General features: G+C 50.9%; 1 protein-coding gene across 2 annotated transcripts in view; it reads right to left on the bottom strand.

Moving 5' to 3' along the window:
• Nucleotides 1-27,455, bottom strand: part of SIL1 (SIL1 nucleotide exchange factor) — a 211,212-nt gene that overhangs the window by 182,185 nt on the left and 1,572 nt on the right. For both annotated transcript variants that reach the window (XM_054288017.1, XM_054288018.1), the window contains exons 2-3: nt 6,514-6,628; nt 4,195-4,330 (exon numbers count right to left, since the gene is read on the bottom strand). In XM_054288017.1, the coding sequence (XP_054143992.1) occupies nt 4,195-4,330; nt 6,514-6,618 (241 nt within the window). In that variant the 5' untranslated portion in view covers nt 6,619-6,628. The remainder of the gene's footprint in view (nt 1-4,194; nt 4,331-6,513; nt 6,629-27,455) is intronic.

The raw sequence follows: 27,455 nt of genomic DNA, 5'->3' as shown, positions 1-27,455 counted from the left end.
TCCCTCTGTATGCAAAACCGTGCTGATCTGATGAGGCTCCTATTTCCTGGATTAGACATGTCAAACTTTGCAAAAACGAGCATACCCTGGTGGTTTCACTCTGTATTTCACAGCCCTCTCTTGACTGTGCTGCCATAAATATTTCAGAGACCTGCCCACCACTGTCTCAGTTAGGTCTGGGTCAGTGAGAAGCCAATGGTTTGGACAGTGATGAATTCAGCAGAGCAATTAGCAAGAGTTGTTGCAGCTCAGGACATCCCAGCAAGCAGCAGGAGCAGACAAGGTGTGAGGGGACCCTCAGCAGCAGCCAGGTCACCCCCACGGGCTGTGGCACAGGCCTGGCACAGATCCTGCTGCCTCCTGCCTCCCCTGCCTCAGGAACCTCCTGTCAGCCAAATCGGTGCTGCCTCATTTGGCCACTGGAATCCCCTGGAGGACAGACTGGCAGTGAAACTGGGCTGAGGTACTGCCCATCCTCAGCCCTGTCCTTGCACAACAAGCCCTTCAAAGCAGCCCTGAAAACACCTCCCTGCCGTGGCTGCCTGCAGAACTGGGCTCCCACGGGTGTAAAACCTTGTTTGAGCAGCAAATGAGACGGGAGAAGACCTGTGACAAGCAGGAGCAGCAAAGGTAGCCTGAGGATCCTTGGGAGCTGCAGCCATGGATATTTAAATGCCAAGCAATGTATCACTGGCTCCCTGCTGAACATGAGATGGTTTCATCTTTGCAGAAGCAGCACCAACAGCATGCTCACATCAGCTTCACTCTGGCAGCCTGACCAGCAGCAGCAGCTGTGGCTCCTTGGTTTTTAACTGGGAAATCATTGGGCACTGCAGAAAATTACTCTGGGCAGCACAAACAGTGGGGAGTCACTGCAGGTTCAGCTCTGCAAGGCAGAGCTTTAACCACAGCTGAAGGTGCAGGCCAGCTGAGCTCCCTGCTCTGCCCTGAGACATCCATCCAAAGCCCAGAGAGATCCACGCTGCACCGTGCCAGTCACAGTGCCAAGCTCTGCTCCATTCCTCCTGTCTGCAGGGAGCTGCTCTGCAGCAAAGGCAGCCTCTGTGCCCCACTGCTGCCTCTCTGCAGAGCAATCTGTAAATATTTTGATATTTGGGCAGTGGAGGTTCTCACTTGTCCATCTGGATTGGAAACTGGACTCATTAACTCCCAACTGTCAGCTGGAAAAGCTGCCAGAGGGTTTCTGCCACATTAGGGAACAGCAAAGGACTGCTGCCACGGGGATGGGCAGAGCAGAGCCCTGTGCAGCCCCAGCTCTCCACTCATCACTGCTGGGGGGTGATTAATGCCCTTTTCCTTTCCCAATTAAACCCCTGCCTCTAATATCCTTGCTCTGAATCTTCACAGCAAACTCTTCCCAGAGGAACCACTGCTGGGTGGAAAATCTGCTGCTCAGTGATACAACTAGATGGCCAGAGAAATCCAACTTCCAATCATCATCAGGAATGCTGAACAAAATATTGGGAAATTTGGTGCCCAAATAACAAAAGTAAAATATGTTCCAGCTCCCAAGGATACTGTCACGTGGAGAAAGTGTATTCTGAAAGAAAAAAGACTGCAGAGGAAGCACAACTTCAAACAAACTCTGTTACCTGACCATGAGGAGTCAGAGCAGGGGTGTGAACCTTCATTCAGAGGAAACAGCAATCCCACTCACTAAACCCCAAAAACCCTCCAGGTTCCTGTGGACTCCAACCATGGACAGAAGGAAAAGCCCCACAGATGATGCCCAAAAGTTCAAGAGCAGAGGTGCTGGAAGCCTCTCTGGGGCACACATCTCCCTTCAGACTGAGCCTGCACCTGGTGCATTATTTAGTGCCAAGTGAGAAAGAAGCAATGCTTAACCAAGTGTTAAAGGGCTTTGGGAAGTTTCACCAACCTTTCCAGAGCCGTCAGCTCCGGCTGCCTGGCAGAAGAGACAACTGATCTTGCTTCCAGACTACAGGCAGCACAGCTCTTAGGGCAACTGTCTCTCTGTGTTTGCATCCAGCCACCTCCAGCAGCTTGAAGTGTGCTCAAAGTGCAAGGAAGCACTTGATCAAAATCCAGCTCACACTGTAGACAGCGAGGAACAAGCGCCCAAAGCGTTACAGACACAACAACAATCGAATCTGGGGAGGGATTTGACAGGTTACAGGTTGATGACACTGCTGCAGTCCCGGTGGAAATGTGGATTGATGCAATTAGCAACAGGGAACTGGAAACTCAGCAGAGGAAAACTGGGAACACATCTATAAAAGATGAGCTGCTGCACCATTGTAGAGAAGCACAAAATCCTGCGTGAGCTCAGAACAGGAACAAGTTGAAACAGGAGTGAGATGGGGGAAACGCAGCTCCAAGCTCCCTCCCAGTGCTCAGAACTGTAGATCCAAATTCTAAATTCAAACACTTGAATTTGCTTCCCCCAGAGAGACTGGCCTAGTTTGCCGCAGGGATACAACGGGAGAGGGAGTGGGGGTGTCCTGGAGACATGGGCAGCAGAAGGCAAACCCTGAGCCCAGCCAGGCTCTGCTCAGCAGCCAGTGAGTGCAGCCACGTGGAAAACATGGCAAGATGCAGAACCAGTGGGGTCACATGCTGCCAAGTTGCGTGGCTCTGCTGCAGCACCAAAAGGTGAATCCCTGTGCAGCCACAGCAGCAGCTGTGCCAGGTCAGCTCCCTGCCAGCCAGAGCTGAGCTCACACTGGGAAAGTGTGGCCAGAGGCTACAGGGATGGGCTCATGCTGGCAGCAGGGCCCCAGCCTTGGCTAACGCGTGCTGAAGGTGTCAGTGCCAGTCCTCACAGGGACTTCACTGCAGAAGAACCCCAGGAGAGAGAAACCCAGGCTGGCAGCAGGAGACCAAGGCCGGCTCCTCTTTGTGCCACGTCCCCAGTGCTGGGGTCTGTAGCAGTCAGAACATGAGGCAGGACACCATTTAAGTCTTTACAACAGTAACCAAAATTACTCTCCTCTGTGAATACTGACAAGCTCCCCACTTCCACAAGCCCTTCACTGCATGTGCCCAACATGGAATAACTATAAAAATGAAGCGGAATAAGGCACCCAAGCAGTGGAGAAGGTGCTTGTGAACAAACCCTGCAATGAGGTTTCTAATGATTGCAAGTATGTACATGTTCTGCTCCAACAAAGCTGGTGGGGATCTGCCAGGCTGAATAATGAGCAGGGACACCACACGCCTTCCATACATAATGGTACAGAAATGGAATATAAGTATATACTGCAGCTCTGTGGAACGCAGGGGCTTTTGTAGCCATTTTTGTTATACAAAGATTTACATTTGGAAAAGTCATTCTGCTATATCTGGCAGAAATTTCAAGACAAATGGAACCCATACTTATTCTTTCAATGATAATACTGAGCACAGGATAAAGCTCTTAAATTCAGAGCACTTTATAAAAATTAATTACTACTTAGTTCACCCTTGTGAGGTGGGAAGGTATTACACCTGCATATACATGAGGACACCAAAGCACAAGTGGATTAAACAGCTCGTTCAGGATCCCAGAGACAGGCTAATTGTTGAAATATGTATGCACATGTGCATCTGTGTGTGTTTGAATGGGTTTGGCCCCTCCAGAGCCTTCTCAGCACACAGAGGCCAAGCTGCTCTGCTGGGCTTCTCTCACCACAGAGTCCCAGGCATGACTAATGAAAGACACCAACCCAAAGAAAGGGAAGAGATTTTTTGTGGTTTGCACAGATGGAAATAAAAGCTAGCTTTCAAACAGGCGAGGAACAGAAAAGCCATTGTTAAAAAGCTGTGCAGTGCTCCAGTGACAGCTCCTAATCAGCTTGCCACTGAGCAGCGCCACACCGGAGCACGGCAGACCTGGGAATCCACGTGCCAACAAACGTTATAAAACCTGGCCCTTGACAAATGAAGAGAGAAAGGGCTGTGGAGCCAGTGACAGAGACAGCCCCCCACCCACAGGGGGCTGGCAGCCCACTCCTCCTGCTCCAGTGACCTGAAAGCCCTGGAGCAACCTCTCCCCTCCTTGGACGCTTTGCTCACCACCTCCAGTCCCTGCACTGGGTCACCGAGTCCTCCTCTCTGTGTGAGCACCAGCAAAAGCACACATTGTCATGGGAACAAACAGCTCTTGGAGCGTCTGCAAGGCTCCTGTCAGTGCTGGCAGGTGGGTTCCAGAGGCATGCTATAATTAGCAGTTACCTGGACGCAGGGTTTGCCACTGATCCGTGGGGTAAAACACTTCCAGGTCTTCAGGATCAGCATCATCCTCTGTCCCCAGCTCCTTCCCACTGTCATCTTTTATGTCGCTCTCTTCTATTTTTGTAAGGGCAAACTCCTTTTGGAGAGAAGAGATTCAGCTCATTAGCAATTGCATCTGGGTAATTTAGTGCTGGCTGAGAATACAAAATTTTTTCCCTCGCCAGCAGATTTTTTTTTTTTGACATCTGAGATTCTTTCCACATGGTTAAATTTAGATTTAAAGTATATTAAAGGTTAAACATGCATAACTAGCATGACATTTGTGCTGAACAAAGCAACGCAGCTTATTTCCTATTCCAGAGCAGGTTGCAGGTTTCAAACCAGCTCTCACAGAGCCTTACCTGTATTTCAGTCAGAAGCAGGAGCCCTGGCTATTATTAGGGTTGTATAACATTGTAAGACCCCATTTTCCCTTGCCTAAAAATATGTCAAACTTTTAACTTCTTCAGCTGAAATTTTCCACACGAGTGGAATGCCTCAAGGCTTGTTGGTTGGTTTGGGGTTTGGTGAGTTTTTTTGGGTTTTGTTAGGTTTTTTTGTTTTTTTTTTTTTCTTTTTCTTAAATGCACTTATTTCAGGCTTGGAGAAGATTTCAGCTAAAATAGTTCAGCTGTTTCCAAAATAGGACACAGGAAAAAACACACCGAGCTGCCCACATGATACAAATGTGAGGATCCTCTTCTCCACCCTCTTCCAGTGTTCTCCAAGGCTTTTAAAACAATGAGGCAGGGATTTAATCACCACCTCCATGGCAAGTGCAGCACGAGGCTGGCAGAGGTGTGGGACAGCAGCCAGCACGAGCGGCTCGATGTTACACCAAGGGAAGAACAGCAGGGGAAAAATCCTTGCTGTGAGGGAAACCTTGGTGTTCAATGGAAAGCCTCCCTAGGGAGCTGGTGGGAGTCACAAAAAACTCTGGAGAGTGCACAGAAATGACCTGTACTCTCACACCAGGCACTGACTCTGGGTCTGGGCTGTTCTGGTTCCAGCAGGAACAGATGAACTGGTCCAGGCTCATCATCCCCACAGCTCAGTGCCTGCTGAAGGGAATATTTTCAGCTTCTGAGATCACCAATTCAGTCACCACTGAGGAATTTGAGTTAACCACCCTACAGGGAATGATTAGTCCTAATTGTTGGCAATTAAGATGGAGTTACAGCTCACTTCATGAAGTGTTTGGATCTTAATCCTTAGGATGTTTTCACAGGGAAAAATGTAAGTAAATTCAGAGGTTAACTGGGAAATTCTGGGACACATTCTGCCTTCAGTTCTTCCACTCTTTGGGGAAAAATGCATGCACATTTTCTGTCAGAATTTGGATGCTCTGCATATAAATATCCGTTTCCAGCCTAGAAGAGTTTTTCTGAGCAACAGAAATGTCAACCTGAGCAAAACACGCAGAGTAGCAACAACTGTGTGGATGTGGCACTTGGGGACGTGGGCTGGTGGTGGCCTTGGCAGCACTGGGTTAAAGGTTGTACTCAATGATCACAAAGGTCTCTCCCAACCTACACAATTGCACAATTCCATGATTGTGGTAACACACAAGGAAGGCTGACAAACCTACAGAATGTTTTTATTTCAGCTGTGGAAAGCGACTGCAATTTCAGAAATGCACGAGGAACCAGATCTTAACTCCTGCTTTTGCTGAGTGCATCAGGGGCTTGGAATTGTTTAAATTATAACAAATGGTTAAAGCTCAGGAACAATCACAGCCATAAAAGCCCAGGTTCTGCAGATGAAAATCAATGTTAACATTTTCTGAGCCAAGACTCAACAGGACTAAAAAGGAGTGAGTGGAGCAGTTATTACTTAGCTGATTTCCATAGCTCTGTGATTATCCAAGAGGGAGTTAGTGATACAGGCTATTGTAAATTTACCACCAGGCCTCCCAGTGCTGGATCTGTTCAAACACATAATGGAGACAGCTGATGTTTACCAGCTCTGCTTAGGAAAAGTGTGGGATTTAAACGCTCAATAAGGATAAAAGGATGTGACTTGGTTCATTTAAGTGCTGCTGTCACTGCCTGGCCACAGTTGCTTTGCAATACCCCATTTTCATTAGCATTTCTAGCAAAAACGGGCAGCACCACACAAGCGATTCTTCATTTACACAGAAATCAGCAGAACCCTTTCTGGTTTGTTTTCATAATTCAAGCAGGGGAAAGACGTTTCCTAAAGAATAATGGGCATTTCCTTAAAGGCAAAAAGCATCCGTGTTTTATCAGTCTGAAGTCAAGGGGAGCAGCCAAAACTTACAGGCACTCTCTGTCCCAGGCTGGAGCAGGAGAGGAGCACAGAGCCCAGCAGCAGCAGCAGGCTGACCCTGGAGGTGCTGGAGAGGAGCCTGGCCCAAGGAGACATTGCCACCAGCCTGAAATGCAAAGCAAAACAAACCCAACAGTATTTTTTTTCCATTTTTGCAGGTTTCAGGACTCTTTACACAACACTTTGCAACACAGCGTGGGATCAGGGGTGTGACATGGCAGGAGGCACAACACCTCGAGGTGTGAGCACAGCGATTCGTGGGGCTCACTGCTAATGGGGTTTGTGACAGGTAATGCCAAGAACTCATACTGACCCCACAGGGGATGATATCTCTCCTGGAAAATATGAGGAGACCTGCAAGACTTGTTTAAAATCTCTGTGTCAGTGCCGTGGATGACAACTGGAGGGAAAAATAAAAAGCCGTGCAATCCTGTGAAGGCTTTTTATGCCTGTGCCTCATTTTAAGCACAGAACTAGCTGCGTTAATTCAAATTAAACAAAACGACCAGCTGTCCAAGGAGCAGGGGTTCATCTAATCCATATGTAGGTTTTTCTTGAGGAAAACAACATTTTGCAGAGGTCAGCAAGGTTTACTCAGTGGTTCCTACAGCACAAGGCTTTCCCTGCTGCTCAGAGCAGAGGCTCAGCCCAGTCATGGGGCCAGGAGCTGGCTCTGACCATGCTCAGGTGTTCCAGGGAGCAGAGCCATGGCACAGACCCACTCTGATGGGGCACAGAGCCACCCTGATGGGTACATAGTTACCCTGATGGGTACAGAGCCACCCTGATGGGGCACAGAGCCACCCTGATGGAGGACAGGGCCATCCTGATGGGGTACAGAGCCATCCTGATGGGGCACAGAGCCACCTTCACAGGGTAGAGAGCCACCCTGATGGGCTACAGGGCCACCCTAATGGGCACAGAGCCACCCTGATGGGTACAGAGCCACCCTGATGGGGCACAGAGCCACCCTGATGGGTACAGAGCCACCCTGATGGGTACATAGTTACCCTGATGGGCACAGAGCCACCCTGATGGAGGACAGAGCCATCCTGATGGGGCACAGAGCCACCCTGATGGGTACAGAGCCACCCTGATGGGGCACAGAGCACATCACGGGGAAATGAAGGCTGCTGCTGCTGCTGTGGGTGCCAGTGCCTGGGCACAGAGCAGTTGTGCCCACCCTGCGTGTGAGCACACACACGTGTGCCCCCAGTGCCTGACACGAGGCTCGGGATCCACCTACAGCCTTCAGCTCTCTGCTGGGCTAGGGAGTGCAGCAGCCTGCCAGCACACAGGCTGCACAAGTATTTCCTTTGATTGGCTCTAAATTTACACGCTGCTAAATTAAACTAAATGAGGTCTTTTGAAAGAAGATAGGACTGATTAGTTCCGTTCAAACACTCCTTCATTACTCATCCCTCCATCAAGTCTGCTCCTACTCCTATCCAGGTTTTAAAGAAGTTCCTCCCCTACACACAGTCCGAAATATCTTGCTTTGCTGTCCATCAGGGTGGCACATCAGACAGCAGAGTTGTCCCTCACTGAAGCAACCACTTTGTGTCCCACAAAGCAGAAAACCTGCTCACAGCAGCACCCAACACCAGCTCCTGGCACCCAAGAGCCTCTGCCCCAGAAGCCTTCAGGGACGTGGAGGGAAGCCTCCTCTCCTTCCACCCTTTCACTGGTACCTTGTCCCTCCACTCCACTTTATTACTTCTTCCTCTACCTGGTTTTTGCCAGAAAAGGAAGAGGAAACCAGGAGAGGGACAGAGCAGAGGTAACAGTGCACCTGATGTACTTCTGCAGCCTCCAAAAACTCCTGAGCCAGGGTCTTCCTGAGCAGCAGCCTCTTCCTTTGAGCCACCTCGACCACATCAACTGGATTTTTCTCATTAATTGGTTTTGGAACAGATCTGGATTTCTGACACCCACAGCATGCCTGAGCAATGAGCATCCCCCTGCTTAACTCACACAGTTCAGGAAAGCATTACCTCCCAGCTCCTACTTCAGTGTCTCCTCTTTCCTAAAGGGTCAAAGAACCACCTCAAGGGCCCACAAGCCCTTATTAAACCACAGCTAGAGTAAAAGAAAAGCTCCCTGTTTTCATAAGCCAACCTGTGGCCAGAGCCTCCAGCTCTCTCCTGGGACATGGCCAAGCAAATCCAGGCTACAACCAACACCCAGGCTCCTGAGCTGGCACACCCAGAGCACAATGCACAGCCTCAAACTCCCTCTGCTCCCAGATCGTGATCCTTGTGCCCTTCTGGACAGTCCCACAGTCCTGACCTCAGTCCAGTGTGACCACAACACACAATTAATTCCCTCTCACCTCAGAACAAACTAAAGCTTTTTACACAGGAACAGGTTTCTTGGTTTGATTGAGGTTTTTTCAGTTATAAAACAAGCAGCAAAACTGGAATAATGAAAAATAGATGTATCCCTCAAACTTTATCTGCAAGCCTGGAAATAAAAAGGGGAAAAAAAAAAAAGAATGAGAAATTCAACAAAGCAGTGGCTGAAAGCAAACGCACACTCCCAATAAAAATAGAGCTCACGTGTACTGAGGAGGCTGCTAGCAAATGACAGCACAGCCTCTTCCAAGCCTCCAGCCTCCTGCCTGCCTGGCAGATGACATCTGCACAACAATTAGCACTTTACTTCAGTCCCAGGTAGGCAGGAGGAGCCAACATGTGCAACAGGGGCTCTGGAGCTCCTGGAGAGGAGCTTCTGCACAGGCTGACATCTCCTTACAGACAGACACACACAGAGAGCAGGAGAGGATTTCCACACAGAATGTTCTGTGGATACAGTGGATTTCCAGAAACAACTCTCACAGCCTGTGAAGCAGAAGCCTGTGGTTGTGGTGACCCCACCTGCACAGGGAATGTTTGCTTGGATTTGAGGGCATCTTTGGGGATCCAGCACGTACAGCAGCCAGGCAGCAGCAAAACTGGACTAGGAAGGTCACAAATTCCCCTTGTGCAGAGTGGAGGGACTGGGTTTTTTCTCAATAATCCTTTTTGTCAAACAAAACCAGGCACTAGGGAAAGAGCAAAGGTCAGACTCTGAGAAGTCTCCTCTGCTGGCAGTAACCCTCCTGTCAGAGATGGGGATGTTGCTGGCTGGGAGTTCTGCTCCACAGCTCCAGAAATCCTGGTCTGCACCAACAGCAGCAGAAACAGCCCAGAGCTGTGCTCCCATTAGCAGGGACATTCCAGTGAGGGCAGAGCTGTGCACAGGGGGCTGCACAGCCCCGGGAATGCAGCTCCCACAGCCACAGGTGACAGCCCCAAGGCAGCCAGCGAGAGGAGCACATGTCACTGATGCCTCCTGCTGCTGGCAGCACTGCCCTCACAGCCCAGCACAGAGCCCACACTGCCCGTCCTGTGCCACTCCAACAAATCCTCCAGGAGCCTCATCTGAGCCCTGACCTGCTGCTCCAGGAGAGCACACAGACATCCCAGAGCCCCTCAGCCCCAACAGCAGCCTCTGGCTTTGCAGCCAGCTGGAAGCAGAATTCCAGAATCACTGAGGTTGGAAGAGACTGCCAGGACCATTGAGTCCAAGTTGTGCCTGATCCCCTCCTTGTCCCCAGCCCAGAGCTCTCAGTGCCACCTCCAGCCCTTCCTGGGACACCTCCAGGGATGGGGACTCCAAACCTGCCCTGGGCAGCCCCTGCCAATCCCTGAGCCCCCTTTCCATGGGGAAATTCCTGCTGTGCCCACCCTGAGCCTGTAGGCCATTTCCTCTTGTCTTGTCCCTTGTTCCCTGGGAGCAGAGCCTGACTCCAACCTGGCTCCTCCCTCCTGGAGAAGGTTCCCCTGAGCCTCCTTTTCTCCAGGCTGAGCCCCTTTCCCAGCTGCTCCTCACAGTTCCATACACTGCTGGGACTCTCCAGCCCCTTCCCAGCTCTGTTCCCTTCCCTGGACATGCTCCAGCCCCTCCATGTTTTTCTTGCCATGAGAGCTCAGAACTGGACACAAGACTGGAGGTCCCTCAGCAGTGCCAGCACAGGGGACAGGCACGGTCCTGCTCCTGCTGCCACCCCAGTGCTGATACAAAAACACCAATTATCTCCAAGAATAAGCAATACCAATAAGCTAATCCTTGTTTTCACCTAGGGATGACCTGAGGGAGCAGGATTGGTATTACAGCCTTACAAATTGTCTGCAGGTTAACTCAGGGCAGGTTTCTGTCCAGCCAGCCTCACTGAGATGGCAAGGGGAGCACCAGCAGCACATTGTGTGCCATCCAGCACAAAGCACCAACAGAGCTCCCTCAGTGAGAGCAGGGCAGGGATGGGAACCCCCAGGCACCTCCACAAAGCCCTGCTGGCATTCACAGCCTCTGAGGCTGAAGGAGAAGTTTCCTGGGCAACAGCAGCTGAGGGAATGAGCTCCAGCCAGCCGTGGGACTGGAGAGGCTCTCAGGACACAGAGTGCACTCACAGCGAGCTGAGATCCCCTTCACACACAATGTCCTTCCAATGGTGGCATCCAGGGCCGAGCCCCTGTGACAGGCTGAGTGATGTGCAGCGCCACAGACAAAGAGAAGGAAATGCAGCTGACCTGACCTGCAATTTCCCTCCTCTGAGCAAGAGGGTCCCCAGGTCTGTGAGCAGCACTCATGTTTGCTGGTGCGCTACAGACACCTTGGGAGCACCCTGTGGCCAGCTGTCCCTCCTGCTTGCCAACTGCACAGCTACACCAGCAGGAGAAAGACGAGGCTTGGAGCTGAAATTCAGCCTGTGCCTAGGAGAGGAAACAGCTGGAGGGCAAAAGGAGGATTATTGGGAGGCCACAGAGGATTACTGGGAGGCCACACTCTAATGCCCTTCCCCAGTCACTAGCTGGGTGTGCACAACCCTGTGCTTTCACACAGGACAACCATCACCCGAGGTCAATGCCCAGGATGATCCCAGCAGCTCTGCTCCTCCAGGCATCCTGTCCTCAGGAAAGCACCCCTGTGCCTCCAGTGGGTGTCCCAGCCCCACTCCAGTGAGAGCCCCAAGCCCTGCCAGAGGGTCCCACCGGGGCACAAAGCCCCAGCCAGGCAGGGCAGCCCAGGGAGCAGCAGTTGTTTTCCAGCCCCCTCACACCTCCAGGATCCCGGTGGAGAGGGTGTAGCTGCCACACAGACCATTCCATTCATCTCGCTTATGAAATGGCTTTAAAAAAACATTTATTCTTCTTGCCTCTCCTCATCATTTACTCCTACTAGGGCTCTGCTCTGGCGTGTTAAAAACACTCCTACACAAAGGGAAAAGTTGTGGGAACACCTTCTTGCTGCCTACAGACAACCCACACAGCAAGGAAGCCACACTTTGAGGCTGGCAGGAATAAACTGGGCTGGCTGGGCCCAGCCTGAGCAGGGGCAGCAGGTCCTGCTCCAAACTTGAACCAGCCCACAGGAGGGAATTGTAACACGGGCACAGGGTGGCAGGGGCAGGATAACCATGGCACAAACACATGTTTACAGAGCTTGGCATCTACTGAGCACTCATGCAACCTTTGTAACCGCTGCTAACAAATAATAACAATAAATATTAATAACCCCTCCAGGCTACCTGTGCAGCCATCAGCTCACATCAGCCCCTCGAGCAGCAGCTTGGCCATGACACCACCCAACACAGCTCCAACAGCCCTGCCAGGTGCCAGGAGCAGGACAGGGATGTGTCCAGCAGCAGGAGACAGCCCAGCAGTGCCTGGGCACGGTGGGGGCAGCTCCTGGCACCAGCAGCTTCACCAGCACTGCCACAGCTCCCCCAAGAGCAAGGGAGGGGTTGTTGTGTGTTGGATAAAGCCAGAACCGCCCCTTCTACGCGGCCACAGCAACCCTGACCCTGCTGTTTATACAGCTCGCACAGTTTGACACTAAGCATCGTTTAGTCTATCATTTAAATTGACTTAATTAATTCATTCAGCAAGCTGCATTCACACAAAATGCTGCTCTCCAGAGGACAGGAGCACAGCTTTGAGCTGGGGTGGTGTGAAGGCTGAGCAAGGCTGCCCTCGCCCTCGTTAGCGGCCGTGGCACAGGGGCCACGCTCATTAGTGCTGCTGGCAGAAGGGGCCACGCTCCACCGGGGCTCAGCACGACCCCAATCCCATGAGCTGCCTCCCCCAGACCCTCCACGCCAGAGACAGACTGCTGAGTCCAGCATGGGGAACCTTCTCTGCCAGCATGGAGTGTGCAGAAGCAGAGCGTGCCTCGGAGATCAGAGGCTGAATTTATCATTTATTATTTATAAGCAGCGCATCTCTCTGAATTTCTGGCAGCTGCTCTCGCAGGGCTCTGCTCTGCCTGCACACCACATGACACTGACTCCTCAGAGCTCTGGGGTTGGCAGGGACCTCTGGGCCCACACCAGAGCACTGGTGCTGATTTGCTCCAATTTAGGACTTCAGGACTTGCCTGGAGATGAGAGTGCACAGGGACCTTCAGGACAAACATCTTTCTAAAAGCTGTCACACTGCCTGACCTCCACCACATGAAACAGCTTTTCCCTTCCTCTTCACCTCCCCACCACCCCGAATCCCAGCCAAAAACACTTCTCACCCTACCCATACCTATTCCCTTCTCCCACTCCTTGCTGCAATTTCCCATGCACAGCGCAGACAATAAGTGATGTTTTCTCCCCCCCTCAGATCTATCCTTTCCACCAGTTCCTATTTGCAAGGTGACACGTTGCCTCACACTATCCCAGGAGTCTCCCAGCATTCTGTGTTTTTATCCCCTCTGCTTTCCCAAGCTTGGAGAATCTAACAGGAAAGAAAGCACATGCTGCACTAACAAGGTCCCAGAGAATCCTGATGTCCCACTGCAGCTGGGCCCACGAATTGCCAAAGATTTAACTGGCTTGTTCCCAGCCTCTCTGGAAACAGCTTTTTGTATTTTCCAAGTTCCTGCTGTTCACCCATGGTTCTCATAGGGAATAACAACCTCCTTCCCCTGTCAGATGCCAGCTTCCCTATAAAGAAACTCAATTAAGAGGTTAAGCAACCATGAAAAAAAAATTCCTGCTCAGTGTTATAGAAATCCAGCGGTGATGGATCCAGCACACGACTCCCACAGCAGCAGCCACACCACACTGCCTGCCCAGCACAACCATCCCTGCCCCTGGCTGAATCTCAGTCAGGAGCCCCAGCTCAGCCTGCAGGTTTCCTTCCCACGGCGATTGCCAAGCCAAGGAACCCCTGCCAGTCCCTGCAGAGCACTGGCACAGAGCTGCCCCAACAGTGGGCACGCAAAGGACTCCTCCAGCTGCCCTATTGATCTGCCAGGAGCCACGAGCTGTGAGCTTCATGAAAAATGCATTTTCTCACCTCTCCACAGAGCGTCAGTCGGTGGTGACAGCTCTGACTCCCTGTGACAAGCCAGGGGACCGGGAGCAGCAGGGAGCAGGATGGCACACGGGCAGCAAACGTGGGGCTCACCTGCTGCATGCCCTGGGTATGGGCACAGGAATAACATGGCATAGCAGCTTGTGGATTGAGCTCACGGAATGCCTGGCTGGATGTCCAGCCCTGGCTTGGCTCCCACATGCTTCCAGTTTTGTGGCAAGCTCCCAGATGAAAAGGCAGAGGCCACTGGGATCCACCTCGTGGGTCAAACCCAGTCAGGAGCTGCCAGACTGGCAGCAAAACCTGGGATAAAGCCCTGACAAGCCAATCTCAAACCCACCCCTGAAGGGGAGGAAGGAGCTCTCTGGGGATGAACACAACCTGCTGCCACACAGGCTCCCTCAGGACCAGTCCTGGCTTTGTCCCCAGTCCCTGCATCAATCTGGACACATCAGTGCCCACGCTGGGGCTCAGCTGCTCCATTCCAACACTGACACCATGGTTACAGACACTGAGGTCAGCAGCAGTAGTTCCCTGTGCTGGGATCAAAGGCTTGATGCAAGTTTGCTTTTTTTCCGTCCCTGCACTGGTCCTTTCTCAGTGGTTGCAGAGGATGCCTTTGTTAAGCAATTAAATAAGCCCTGGGACAGGAATGAGCATGAAGGGAGAGCTGAGAGATTGCCAGTCCCACCATCCAGAAGTGACTCTTGTGGTCACTGCCGTTCCTCTATCCAGGCATTTCCCACCAAGACTGAAAAGCAACTCTTGCTCCCCAACCATCAAAGCTTCCCCAGCACAAAGCCAAAGCAGAACAGCCAGCCACTGCAGGCAGCATTCCTTCAACAGGGTTTTTCCTAAGGAAATTTAAATTAAAACAAGCCCCAAGGCCTGCAAATGCAGAAGCAAATGCACAGACACAGAAAGCAGAAAGAGAACATAATTCCTTCCCTCTCATGTTGTTCATCTGCCACCCCTGCTTTGGGGAATGGTTTGTTGCCTTTTAGAGCTATTTTAGATGTTACTTGCAGCAATGTGTGGAGAAAACAGTTGAAATGTGATGGTGCAGCATTCTTTTTAATTAAACAATCCCTCAGGCACCACGGAATGGCTCCAGTTAAGCCCAGGACACTGCAGGTCTGCCTCCTCGGGGGGAGATGCCGGCCCCACTCCTCCAGCACAGCAGAAGGTCTCCCAGGCCCCTCTGGAGGTCTGCTATCAGACGGCCCAGATCTTCTGCAGGCTTTGTCCTTCCTGCTGCCATCCTGGCTTTTTGCCCTGTCAGCCTCTGCTAAGCAGTGCTTTGATCCTCCAAGCAACTCCTGGTTCAGGGACCTTCTTTCCTTCTGCTGCCCAAACACGAAGGACATGCAGCTGGAGCTCCCCATCACCTCACCTTCAGATGGGAAGGCTTTGATGTGGTACAGAGTGCCTGGATCTGAGATTCCTCAGGTCTCTTCAAACAGCAGCAGAGCCACAGCTTGTGATCCGTGCAAAAGAGCATTTTCCTTGGGAATGGAAGTCACGCCAGCGTTCATCTCTACCCTGTCATGGCAGAACAAGCTGCATCGGTGCTTCAAAGAGCTCCTCAGCCTTAAATCCTTATAAAACGTTGACTAAGTGGAGAACCTGTCTCTGAACATCTCATGAATCCCAGCAGAGGTTATGAAACAGCTTTCCTGTGACTGCCTGCACTGCCATGGGACCCTGCACGTGCCACTGGAACCGCAGCACCATGGGCTCCCCTCACAAGGAACGCTCTGCTGCCCCAGGAGATCTGCATTCACGGCTTGTGGAGAGAGAACTAAAGAGCCAGTAAAGCTCCCAGGTCCCTCCTGGGCTCCATGCCCAGGCTCCCTGCTCCTCAGAGCCGTGGGGTTCACTCAGCAGAACTTCAGCTCCATCCCCATTGCCCCTCAGCCACAGCACTCCTAAACCTGCTCTGAGGAAGAACAGAGATGTGTTCTGAGTGGGTTTCCTCCACAATTTTCTCTTCTAAGGGACAACTACTCTGTTTGTAACCTCAGTACCTTCCAGTGAAAGCACTGTTTCTCATCTGGAGCTCAGACCAACAGCAGGAGATCCAGACACTCAAAAGGAAAATCCTTTTGGTGAGACACTCTATAAAGAGCCATTTCATGGACTGGCATATCTCAGTATTGAGCAGCACTGCTCCACAGAGGCTTCTTCCTTTGACAGTCCTGGCTGTCACTGTACCTGCTGGCTCTGCAAACACCCAAGCAGCAGCCAAAGGACACAGGGACTCTCACTCCCATGTCTTGGTGTTTGCTGTGAGGTGATTGGCAAAGCCAAGAGCTCGAAATCTGCTGTCAGAGCGAGCAGCAGGCTGTTCCCTCACACACCCTCAGCTCTGATCCAAGAGGCACCTGCACCACCTTCCTCTCTGCTGTGAGACACCAGAACATCCTGAGCAGCTGCCTGTGCATCCTGGTGGTGCCATGGCAGGTGGGACATGGCACATCCACCACAGGTTTGCCACACCACGTCTGTACATGTCTGAGCTTCTCCCACGATAACTGCAGCTCTCAGCTGTCCCCTCCTGCACACAGGTTTTCTACCCAGCCATTCTGCAGAGCTCCTCCATCAGCTGCCATCTAAATGAAGCTGCTCTGTGAATCCAGGCTGTTTCAGTGACAGCCTCCACAGTGACTTCCAGTGACCACACACGTCACACGTCAAGACAAGTTTTAGCACTGACCCCAATGAGGGAGTGAGAAATCTCCACGCACCCAGAGGCAGGCAGGGGCAGTTCCTCATATGTCAAAGGGAACAGCAGCGGGAACAGGCCACATGTTTTCTGAGGCAAGGACCCTGACAAATGGCACATTTATTGTGCTATTCAGGAAGAAACAATAACTACAGTGGCCTCCAGTCTCCAGCTCTTTTAAGTCTGTACTTAAAGAAAGAGCAAAAAAAGACCAAAGCAAACAAGGCTTCCACAAAACCCTCTGAACAGGCTTTTAGCTGCTGGACAAAAGCGTGGCAGCAGGACCTGCTCTGCATTGTCCCATCTCGTTCCTGTTTCGTAACAGCCCCGGCACTGCAGGCAAAGCACAGCAGCAGCAAAGCCCTGCTTGGGTGCTGGAGCTGCCTTGATTCCAGCTCCTGCCTTGCCACTGTGCTCCAGGTGTGCTCCAGGTGTTTCCCAGGTGTGCCCCAGGTGTTTCCCAGGAGTGCTCCAGGTGTGCCCGGCTGCCCTGGCACGTGCTGCCTGCTGGGCTTGTTCATCCCAGGGCAAGGAGCAGGGAGCCAGCCCGGGCACCCATGATGCCATGAGGATTTTTTGCCATTCTTTTATGTACCTTTTATGTATTCTCAGTGCCCTTAACATGCACACTTGTAATTCCTTATGTCTGATCACTTACCATAAGCCTGGCATTCTGTTAGGTCAGAAAACCAAATATCCAAAAGGCCTCTCAGCTGGAGGCCAGAAAGCCCTAAGCTATCTTGAGAAACCAAGATCCCCTCTAAAATACATCCTGTAAACTAAAATTAAGCCCATCTAGTGAGAAATATTTTGAAATAGGAAGATATCAGGCTATTCCTTCAAGCCTCTCATTGAGGCATCTTTGTTAAATATGCTAATTTGCAAGGTCTATAAATTGTATACCATGTGTGTGCATTTCAGCACATTCCACCTTGGTGAAGTGGTGCACCATGAAGATATTTATTAAATACCAAGATAAAAAATCTTTATCCCCTAACTGTGTCTGGCTCCTAATTTTAAGACCAAGGAAAAGGCATCACCTGGTGGGTTCTGTGCACCAAGGGCATGGAACAGCAGCACCCAGAGCTCCATGCACAGCTCCAGGATGATCTCCTGGGAACACATTCCCAGCACACATAACTCTCTGCCTAATCAGGCACTCAGCCCTGTTTTGGAGGAGATTTACAGAGAGGTTTTTTTTCTCTTGGAAGCAATAATAGATGGACAGCAGGAAAGGGAAGAAATTAATGAACAAGTAATCATTCCCAAAGTTGCAAATAGGAGCAATTCCTCACTCTGAGACAACTCTGGAAAACAAGATTAAAATGCTTAGGGGACATATTCTGAAAACTGCAGGTAATAGAACAGATAAAATGTATTTACACTATCTCACAGGGGACATGTACTTTTTATTCTGCTGAGGAACGTAATATTCTGCTGCTCATTGCAGAGCTAAAAGGGTGTCCTAAAAAAAGGAACTTAACAAAGTGTTTTTAGTGGCAACTGGGTCTGATTCCAGAACACAGGCTCTCCTCTGCCCCGCCATGGGAGCCACAACGAGCACCTGCAGACACACCCAGCACACAAACACCATTAATAATCCATGCCAGCAGCACCGTTACCAAGCAGCAGAAAGGAGGCTGGGATGGCAGGGGGGGTCACAGCAACGCTCTCTGCACTGATGTTTCCTAAGAGGAGGAGGCAGGGCTGCCTTCCTCCACTTCCCAGTGCCCGCAGAGCCGCGGCTGCCAGCGAACAGACTGTGCCTCAAGTAGCCGCCAGCAGAAACAATTTGTCATGTGTCAGATCAAATAAACTCTTATGAGGCCACTGTGCTCCCTGAAGCAGACGGCTGCCAAACTCCAGAGGAGAAATCCAAGGAAGCGAGCCGGCCGTGTCAGCCCCGAGTGCTTGAGGAGCCCAGCACACTCCTTGTTGTGAGACTGCAGATCCCGTGCAGCACCCCACGCCAGGCAGACACCAGCAGCTCCCATCAGGAACAAGGGTTTGGTGTTTAAATTAGCACTCCACATAGTCCAGAAACTCCACATTCCTCATCCAGTGGCACAGCACATCGCTCATCCCAGGGAGGCCTGAGGAAGGCTGGTATCTGCCAGGTGTCTGGAATGGGCTGCAATGGATTATCACTTGTCTGAGCAAGTGCTTCTCCCCTCCCAGCCAGCACATGCTCTCCTGCTACAAGAATTCCCTCAAAACTGCATTACAGATTACTACTTTTTCATTTTAAATAGACTTATTTTTGTTCACTCCCAAGCCCCATTGCAGTTCCCCATGCATTGGGCTTGTGCCCTTGTGCTGAGGCCCCTTGCAGGTCCTGTTTGCTGCACAGTTCTGCAAGAGCCACTAAAGCACAGGGCCCAGGCATGTCCTTGTCTGTGATCCTGCTGGGCAGAACAAACCCCTGAAGTTGCTGTGGGCACTTCTGCAAGAATAAATCATGCCAGCAGTACTGTGAGGATCTCAAATCATTCACCTGCTTGTGCAAAGACCAGGCTCAAGCACTCCCTGGTCTGCACAGAGGGCACATCCCTCAGCCCAGGGCTCAGCCACTGGCTCCAGAGGATCCAGTGTGCTCCATCTGGGAGCAGCCACCTGAGCCCTGCCACAGCCAGGAAAGCCTCTCCTTCTATAGATGACGGATAATGGCCCTATAAAAGTGAGTCTGCAAGAGGCCTGAGGTTCCTAGCTGGAAGGAGATTAGTTTATGGCACAGTGAGAGCAGCCACAGGCAGAAAGGCAGGAGATGCAAAGGTAGGACAGGAGAAGCTGGACGTGTTGCTTCAAGGCACCAGAAAGCAACATCCTCCCCCAAACCCCAGCAACAGAACCTTGACACTGCCTATCAACAAAACAAAGTGAGCAAATGGGAAATCTGGCAGCCTAAAGCAAGGAACAAGGGAAGAACAAGGATTCAGGCATGGGGCATTCCCCCAGCATTAGCAGGGCCAGTACAAACCTCAGCTGTGAGGGGTTTTTCCAGTTTATTTAAACAGCATCCGGTGCCTGATGACGAGTTCTATTTATACCCCTTCTATCTGTACCAGGACTCCTCTCCAGCCACAGGGACTGGCAGGAGCACAGGACCCCATCCATTGCTCCAGGAGCCTCTCACCCAGCTCAGAACACAACCCTCAGCTGGCCCAGGCACCAGGAGAGCTGCAAAGGACTCACGGTGCTGCTTCCAGCAAGGAGCAAACACAGGCTGTGCCTGGAACGGCAAGCATTACACTGAGATCCCAGGGAGGAGGAGGAGGAGGTTACAGCCTCCAGTCTGTCATTTCCAGCCATGCTTTTCAGGCAGGTACAGCTGCACAGACATCAGGAGTCAGGTTCCCACAGATTCCCAGCCTTTGCACGCTCCAGTTTCCAGCCAGCAGCTCTCTGGACTGTGACCCAGCCCAGCTCAGCGGTGGAAAGCAGTGCCAGCTCCAGGCACAGCCCTTGCCCCCAGCCTTTGAAGGCAGGTTAAGCAGGCAAAGCCTTAGGCATCAACCCAGGACATGGCTTGAACTCACATCTCTGAATGGAGACTCTGCCTCTGAAAAATTAATGCTTTGTTCAGCTCTCTGCCTTTGAGAGATTTCTGAGAGAATCAAAGGGCTGGAGTGCAGTGGGAGTCACACTCACATCGGGTTCCTCAGCAAACTCTGGTTCTGTTCCTGAACAATGGTAATTTCTCCAGACACCTGGAGAAACCAAATCTGCCTCAGCCAGCCCATCTCACCCTGCTCCTCAAATCTGAACAAAAGAGCCCATTAACAGCACCCGTGACAAATTTCTTTACCCAGGAACACGTGTCCAAATGCCACGCTGTGAGCACTCAGATGGTTCCCAGAAGCCTCCTGCTGACGTGGAACACTCTGCTGAGCTTCCCCACATACACTCTGTACTTGATTACCCCACGCTTGCTGGGAGAAGAGGAACAAAATGCACTCCAGAGCCACTTTCTGATTCCTGATTTGAGTACAAGCATGGCAGCAACACCATTTTTCCCTCCCTCTCCAAGGCTGGCACATGCCATGTCCAGTTCCCAGAGACAGGAGCCTCACACCCAGCCCTTCTGTTCTGTCACCCTCAGGAGGGCCCATCTGGAGGAGCCATCACACACTAGGTACCAACACAGTATTCAAAACTACATGCAGAACTTGCAGAAGCACTTAGATCACCCACGGCTCCTGCTGGAAATTTTCCACAGTGTAAGAGTTTATTTTGTGGGCAGGAAGAGAGCAAGAAAATTAATTAAGGCAGAGTAAGAAGAAAAAACTCCTCCTGAAGTGAGTTAAATACACTAAAGCAGCAGTTGTGAGCAGGCCAAGTCCATTTTAAGGGCTATACATTTTCACTTCCACAGTCTTGAAAAGGAAAATGAAGAGACTTTGTTCTGTATGCATATTGTCCACCATTTGTTATTGTCTGTCTATTGATGCTCAGTTGAAAAACAAAATTTAATTAAACCCCACAGTACTGCATTGCCTGCCTTTGAAATATGCCTGCATTAGTGGATCATTACAGTAAATGAAATACAGCTTCATATCGGATTTTTCAAATAACGTCCTAAAACTGTTACAAATTAAATAATACTCCTGCAGAGAGAAATTAAGAGACAGTGTTTTTAGCAAGGGCAAAGAGATGTTTACAGACGAAGTCTGGAATAAGACGTGGAGGCAATGAGGCAGAGTTGCCACAGGGCCCTTCCAGACCTTGTTGGGAGGGTTCTGTGTACCAGAAACTAGAAAGGAAAGAGTGTGCCAGGGGCAGGCACACAGAAAGGGCAGTGTCCCCAACCCCCCAAGAATGTCTGCATGACCAGAACAGGGTTTTGGGGTGTGCTCAACCCAGAGAGGTGTTTCTGCATGGGGGAGAACTCACTGCAGCCACACACCCTCCACGTCCTCCCCAAACCCGACCAAAGCAGCAGCAGCCATGGGAGGTGAAGCCTTGTAACCACTCAAAGCATTGAAAGCCTGGACACTCAGTGGGCAAGGAAAGGGATCCAGGAAGGTGCTGTTGTGGCAGGATGACAAATACCTGCACAGGGAGGAGAAAAGCAACAGGAGCTTTGTTATCTCGGGGTAAGTGAAAGCACAAGTGGGTCAGTGAGTCAGCATTGGGCACAGCAGCAATGCCTGATGTGGAACACAGCAAAGCAGGTGAATATTGTATGAGCCTTACAGCTCTGGCTTCAAGAGATCTTCTCCTTAATAGCACCTGAGCTGATGCCAAGTGTTCTTTGATGATTTATTTACTCCAAGAAATAATTTTCCCTAAATAAGTGGAGCCCGTTACCGCATCCTTCTTCACGTGAGCCTGGAAAAGGCTGCGCCCTGCAGCTCCTGTGGCCTCATCTCCATGGTGATGCACCAACACACACACACACACGGACTCCAGCAAGAAGGCAAACCTCCCCAAAGGAAAGGCTGAACCTCCCAAAAAGAAAGGCTGAACCTGCCCAAAGGAAAGGCTGAACCTCCCCCAGGGAAAGGCTGAACGTGCCCGAGGGAGATGCTGAACAGCCCCCAGGGAAAGGCTGAACCTGCCCAAAGGAAAGGCTGAACATGCCCAAAGGAAAGGCTGAACATGCCCAAGGGAGAGGTTGAACCTGCTCAAAGGAAAGGCTGAACCTGCCCAAGGAAAGGCTGAACGTGCCCAAAGGAAAAGGCTGAACCTGCCCAAGGAGAGGCTGAACCTCCCTAAGGGAAAGGCTGAACGTGCCCAAGGGAGAGGCTGAACATGCCCAAGGGAGAGGCTGAACATGCCCAAAGGAAAGGCTGAACGTGCCCAAGGGAGAGGCTGAACCTCCCTAAGGGAAAGGCTGAACCTGCCCAAAGGAAAGGCTGAACCTGCCCAAGGGAAAGGCTGAACGTGCCCAAAGGAAAGGCTGAACAGCCCCCAGGGAAAGGCTGCAGGTGGCAGAGCTCTCAGCAGCACCAGGCCTGGCACAAGGTGTGCTGCAGGTGTTGGCAGGCAGGGCTTCCCTGAGAAGCAGAGCAGGTCAGCCTATCAACAGGCTGGAAATAAAGAAAACCTAGCAAGGGCACCTCTGGATCCATTTTATAGGAAAACAGCACATTTCCAGCTGCTGTCCATGCCAGGGAGCAGCAACTGAGAGACAAGTTCCTGTAGTTCTCATCAGCCTGTGAATCAATTATTTATAGGAAGAAGGTTCAGCATATAATCATTGAAAGCTGTCAACTTCCAGCCCACACAGAGCTTCCTCTGTGGAAAGGCTGCTGGTCTGTGAGCCAGGGACTCCTCACCCCTCATGTCACAGGATTAAATGAGCAGCTGTGACACGAGGGGATCCATTACACTACAGCCACAATGAGCACTGGCACCCCAAGGCACTAACAGCACTCAGCAACATCGGGCAAAAACCACAGGAACACAGCAAATGCAGCCCAGCATCCTTCCTAAAGGAAAAATAGTGGTGAAAGGGCATTGGGAGTGATGTAACAGGGCTGGCACATGGAGCAGCTGGGGAAGGAGACTCTACAAGGCTCTGTGGGGCCAGCCTGTCGAAGGCAAGGCAAGCACAGCACTCAAGCACCAGCCCAGTGCTCTCCTACCCCCACAGCAAAGCCTCTGTAGGGATCAACAGCTCTCAGCCACTCACCTGCACACCCCCAATGCTCTCCATCAGGAGACTCTGGCTTTGTGCTTCCCAGGCTGTGGCAAAGCCACCCCTAATGGTTAAGAGCAGCACAAACAGCTTGCAGAGAGGATGGAGATTGCTGAGGCTCTGCAGCTTCCGAGGGTGGGAGCAATCCTCGAGTGCCACAATCATCAGGCTGTGGGAGCACGCCAGGAGCAGGGCAGACAGAGGCTGAAAACGAGCAGGCTTCACACTCCCAGGTACTGCAGGAAACGTGCTCATCCTCAGCTCACCAGCACTCTTTGAGCACAGCCAAAATGAGGTCTGAACATTAAAATCACACCAGAGTGCTGCTCCCAGTCTGCTGGAGGAAATAAAGGGAGGGGGATGTCTGATGGGGAGGAGAGGGCGCAGCACAGGCAACTCTGGAAGAGCCCTGCCTCTGCAGTTCAAGGTTAAACACCTCCTTTGCGCTCATCTCTGAATCTGCCTCTCTTTAAAGCTGCACCAGGTAATTAGAATCATTATAACTATTATTAGACCATAATATTATTATAGCATTTTTGCTACACTTGACATCTGTTGGCTGATAGATTTAACTGGTACATAAGAAATAACTGTGCAGAGATTTCTTGCAAATGAGCACCAACACGGAAGACATTAAAGCATTCTGCATTCAAAAAGTTAATTTTATGGAAGGACACTTGAAATAAAAATTCTAAAATTAAGTTAAACCTTTAAAACCTGCCGTTAAAGGAATTATTTGGGCTTTAAGTAGGCAACCATTTAAAAAATTCTGACTTTTATTTAGATGCTGGAAGACATATATGTGGCTTGGTATCTCCTTCAGATCAACATATGCATCTTTTTCCCATCTACTCCAGAGATTTCTAAATCATCCTTCCATCTTCCTTTCCCTCTCTCTGCAGCAGGCACTTGAATTATTTGGGCAGAGTCTGACTGCACAGGGAACCAGTATAATCAGGGCTCTTACAACCTGCTGTCTGCAAATCCTATAGAATTGTCAGCAAACACACATCCAGAATAAAATACAGCTTCCTGCAGCCCATGAAGCCCAAAGGGCTTTTCAAACTAGACTTGGGATGCAATTTATCCACCACTGAGATTCAGCTGTAATCCAGAGTGGAACACAACCTTTCCATCCATATATTTAACTACAGCACACAGCCCCCTGGAGAAAAGTGAGGAAGAATCCAACAGAAGCCATAGGAAGGTTTTAAGGAGACTGAATTTTCTCCCCTGGAACTGAAATTAGGTCAGGGCATCCACCAAGTTGGACACAATGATGCTTGTAGGTGCCTTCCAACTCAGAATATTCCATGATTCCATGACTCTACCATCAGCCACAGACCAATAAAAAGAGGGCACAGCATCTCCATCCTGTTGATGGTGTCCCTGAAGCACAGCTGGATTGAACAGCTGGGTACCACAAGTTACCAGCCAGCAGAGCAGGAAGACATGAACACCCTGTGTTGTCCTTAAATTCAGTGGGGCCAAATTTCACCCCACAGTTACACCCATGTGCAAAGAAAGATGGAATAGCACTTCAGAAAAGAACCAATTCTTGAACTTCAGGCAGCTGAGCCCAGCAGAACTCACAGAACTCAGGGAGGGTAGAGCTAGGCAGAGATGTTTGCTCCAGTGAAATCTATTTCAGCTCTTCCTTAAGCAGTTGGCACTGAGGTGACAGCAGAGGCCTGGTGCAGTGAGGTGTCCTGCAACCACACCCACCATGACACACTATTTAGGAATAAAAATGAGCGTCATTAATTTTTCCAGAACAAGTAGTTTTATCTTTTCCAGAGAAGAGCAACCACACAAGGCACTTGGAATTGCTGGAGGAGAAAAATGCATTTTTGCTACCTTAGCCACATACAGACAAGCCCAACTCTCACTGAGGAGAGACCTATGGAGAGAAAAGGGGAGCAGGAGATGCTGGACACAACTTCCCCCATGCACAGCCCACTGCTGAGGCAGCTCTGAACGGGAAGCAGGGCTGAGGATTGTCTCAGAGCTGTGCCAGCTCCAGCAAGCATCAGCAAGAAGCCCCAGGTGAACAAAGTTCATGAAAGCTCTTAAAAATCACCTCAGCCTTCAGAAGGAGAGCACAACACAATCCTCCCCTACAGAGACCTGCCCATCACACCTCTGACCAGCAAAAAGCAGGTTTTTCACTCTATCCATCTGATGCTTTCAATAGCCAGAGGAGCTGGGTCTGGGCAAGCTCACCTTCAAGAGGCCCAGCGCTCATTAATAAGAAAAAAAAAAACCAACCAAAGCAACTCAACCCCACACACTTGAGGGGTAGCCATCAGCAATTCCCTGTCACCACAAGAGAAATCCTTGTGTATGAGCCCTGGGAGCTCAGCCCAGGTCTGCTTCTGTTCAACCTTTCCATTAATAGTTTGAACAATGAAGAGAAAGCACTTTTATAAAACCTGAAAGGATGCCCAGGAGTTAAGAGCTGGAGGCACTCTGGAGGTCATGATCAGAATTGATAAACTGAAGAAAAGTTCCCAAAACACCAACAAATCAATAGAAAGAAAAGCAAGGAAAACAATGCAAAGAAGTGCACTTGGAAACAGCACAAACAGAGATCAAGCACACAAACAGAGTCCAGGGGAAAGTTCTCCAGACAGAGGGAACCTGGGGAAAACTGGGGACCAGACTAAATGTGCCAGTGCTGTGACACCACAGCTCCAAAGAGCTGAACTCCCCTCTGTGATCCAGAAACATAAAATACCCAGTTCTGGGCTCTGTGCTGGTATCAGCTCTGAGGTACACACAAACCAGAGGGTCTGGGCAGCCAGCAGAGCAGTCAGCAGTATAAAACATGCTGCCCTATACCAGCTGTGGAGGGGTTTCTCCATCCCTACTCCCTCCAGGGCCAGTCCCAGCTCTCAGATTTTAACAGGGTTTACTCACAAGGACAACCAGCCACAGGACTCCCCACTCTATGAAGGCAAGACACAAACTGGCTGCTCAGTTTGCTGCAAGGACAAGTTAGATGGGCTGTCAGACTCTGAGAGTGGGATTCCATCAAGGCCCAGAGGGAACTGGGCCCTGTCCAGATCTGCACTACCATCCACCACTGCCCAGCCTGGAGCCAAGCATCTCTCACCTGGCTCAGGACAGGGGCACGGACAAGGACGCTGTTCCAGCCCTGTATTTCCTTTTCGCATCCTCCATCTGGCTACTCCTACAGCAGTGACAAAGCCAAATGAACAGCCTTCTCTTCCCCAAAATACAACAGAGCTCCTCATCCTGCTGAGGGGCACCCACACAACACAGAGGCAGCACTGCTGTGACCGTTTCCATTCACGCCTTCCTTATCCCTCACTAACAGAGCTCATCAAGCTTCATTTGCCACCTGCGGCTGCAGCAGAGAAGCCAGCAGGGAATGGGATGCTGCCCTGGGGGAGGGCATGGTTTCCCAGCTTCCCTCCTCCCCTTCCACCCCACTGACCTCTGCAATGCCTGAAGCCCACAGGGGCCATCACCCAGCCCTGCCCACCCCAGACACCTTAATTTGAGGGGACAGTTGTTAAAAGCCATTGCCACAAGGTGTTACAAAGCAGGTGACAGCAAAACACAGCTGCACCAAACCCAACCAGCAGCTTGGGAGAAACCCAGCGAGGGGGCAAAAGCTACAAATCCCATGCAAAAGCAGGGCTTAGCTCTCAGGAACGTTTCACATTTCCCAAAGACTCAGAGGGATTTGGGGTTTTGCTGAGCTGCCTCGTGAACCACAGCCAGAGTGGAACTGGTGAGCAGGCGCCGTCTCCCTTGGCAGGGCTGCTTCCCAGAGATCCCCAGCCTTGTGTCACTTCCCACTGCAGGTGCTAAGAATATCTGCGTGCTCATAAAAAATAGCAACCAGCTATTGAGAACTTATCAACAAAGTGCTCGACAAATCTTAATTAAAGCTGATTCACCTCCCTCACGAGCCCGAGTGCAGTGTTATTTCTCAGAGGAGAACGCTGGGTGTAAGAGCTGAGGTGGGTTACAAAGCCACGGAGGGAGTCAGTAGCACAGAGGATTAGCACATGGAAAGGCTGACTATTATCCCTAAATTTATCCAAATAATCCACTGCCTCACAAATTCTCAAGGTATGGCTGCTGTGCATTCAACCCCATCTGCTCAACCCAAGCAGAAGCAGAGACAGGTGTGGGGGTGCTGGAGTTTGCCAGGTGTTTTATTGCTCAGGCTAAAGGAATTCTCCACTGT

Source organism: Melozone crissalis, unplaced genomic scaffold (assembly GCF_028551555.1).
Source record: "Melozone crissalis strain CALT ecotype California unplaced genomic scaffold, PUWL_Pcris_2 ptg000061l_1, whole genome shotgun sequence".
NCBI classification, from domain to species: Eukaryota; Metazoa; Chordata; class Aves; order Passeriformes; family Passerellidae; genus Melozone; species Melozone crissalis.
Note: the sequence above shows the minus strand (reverse complement) of the source record. Positions and strands in the feature narration are given on the sequence as shown.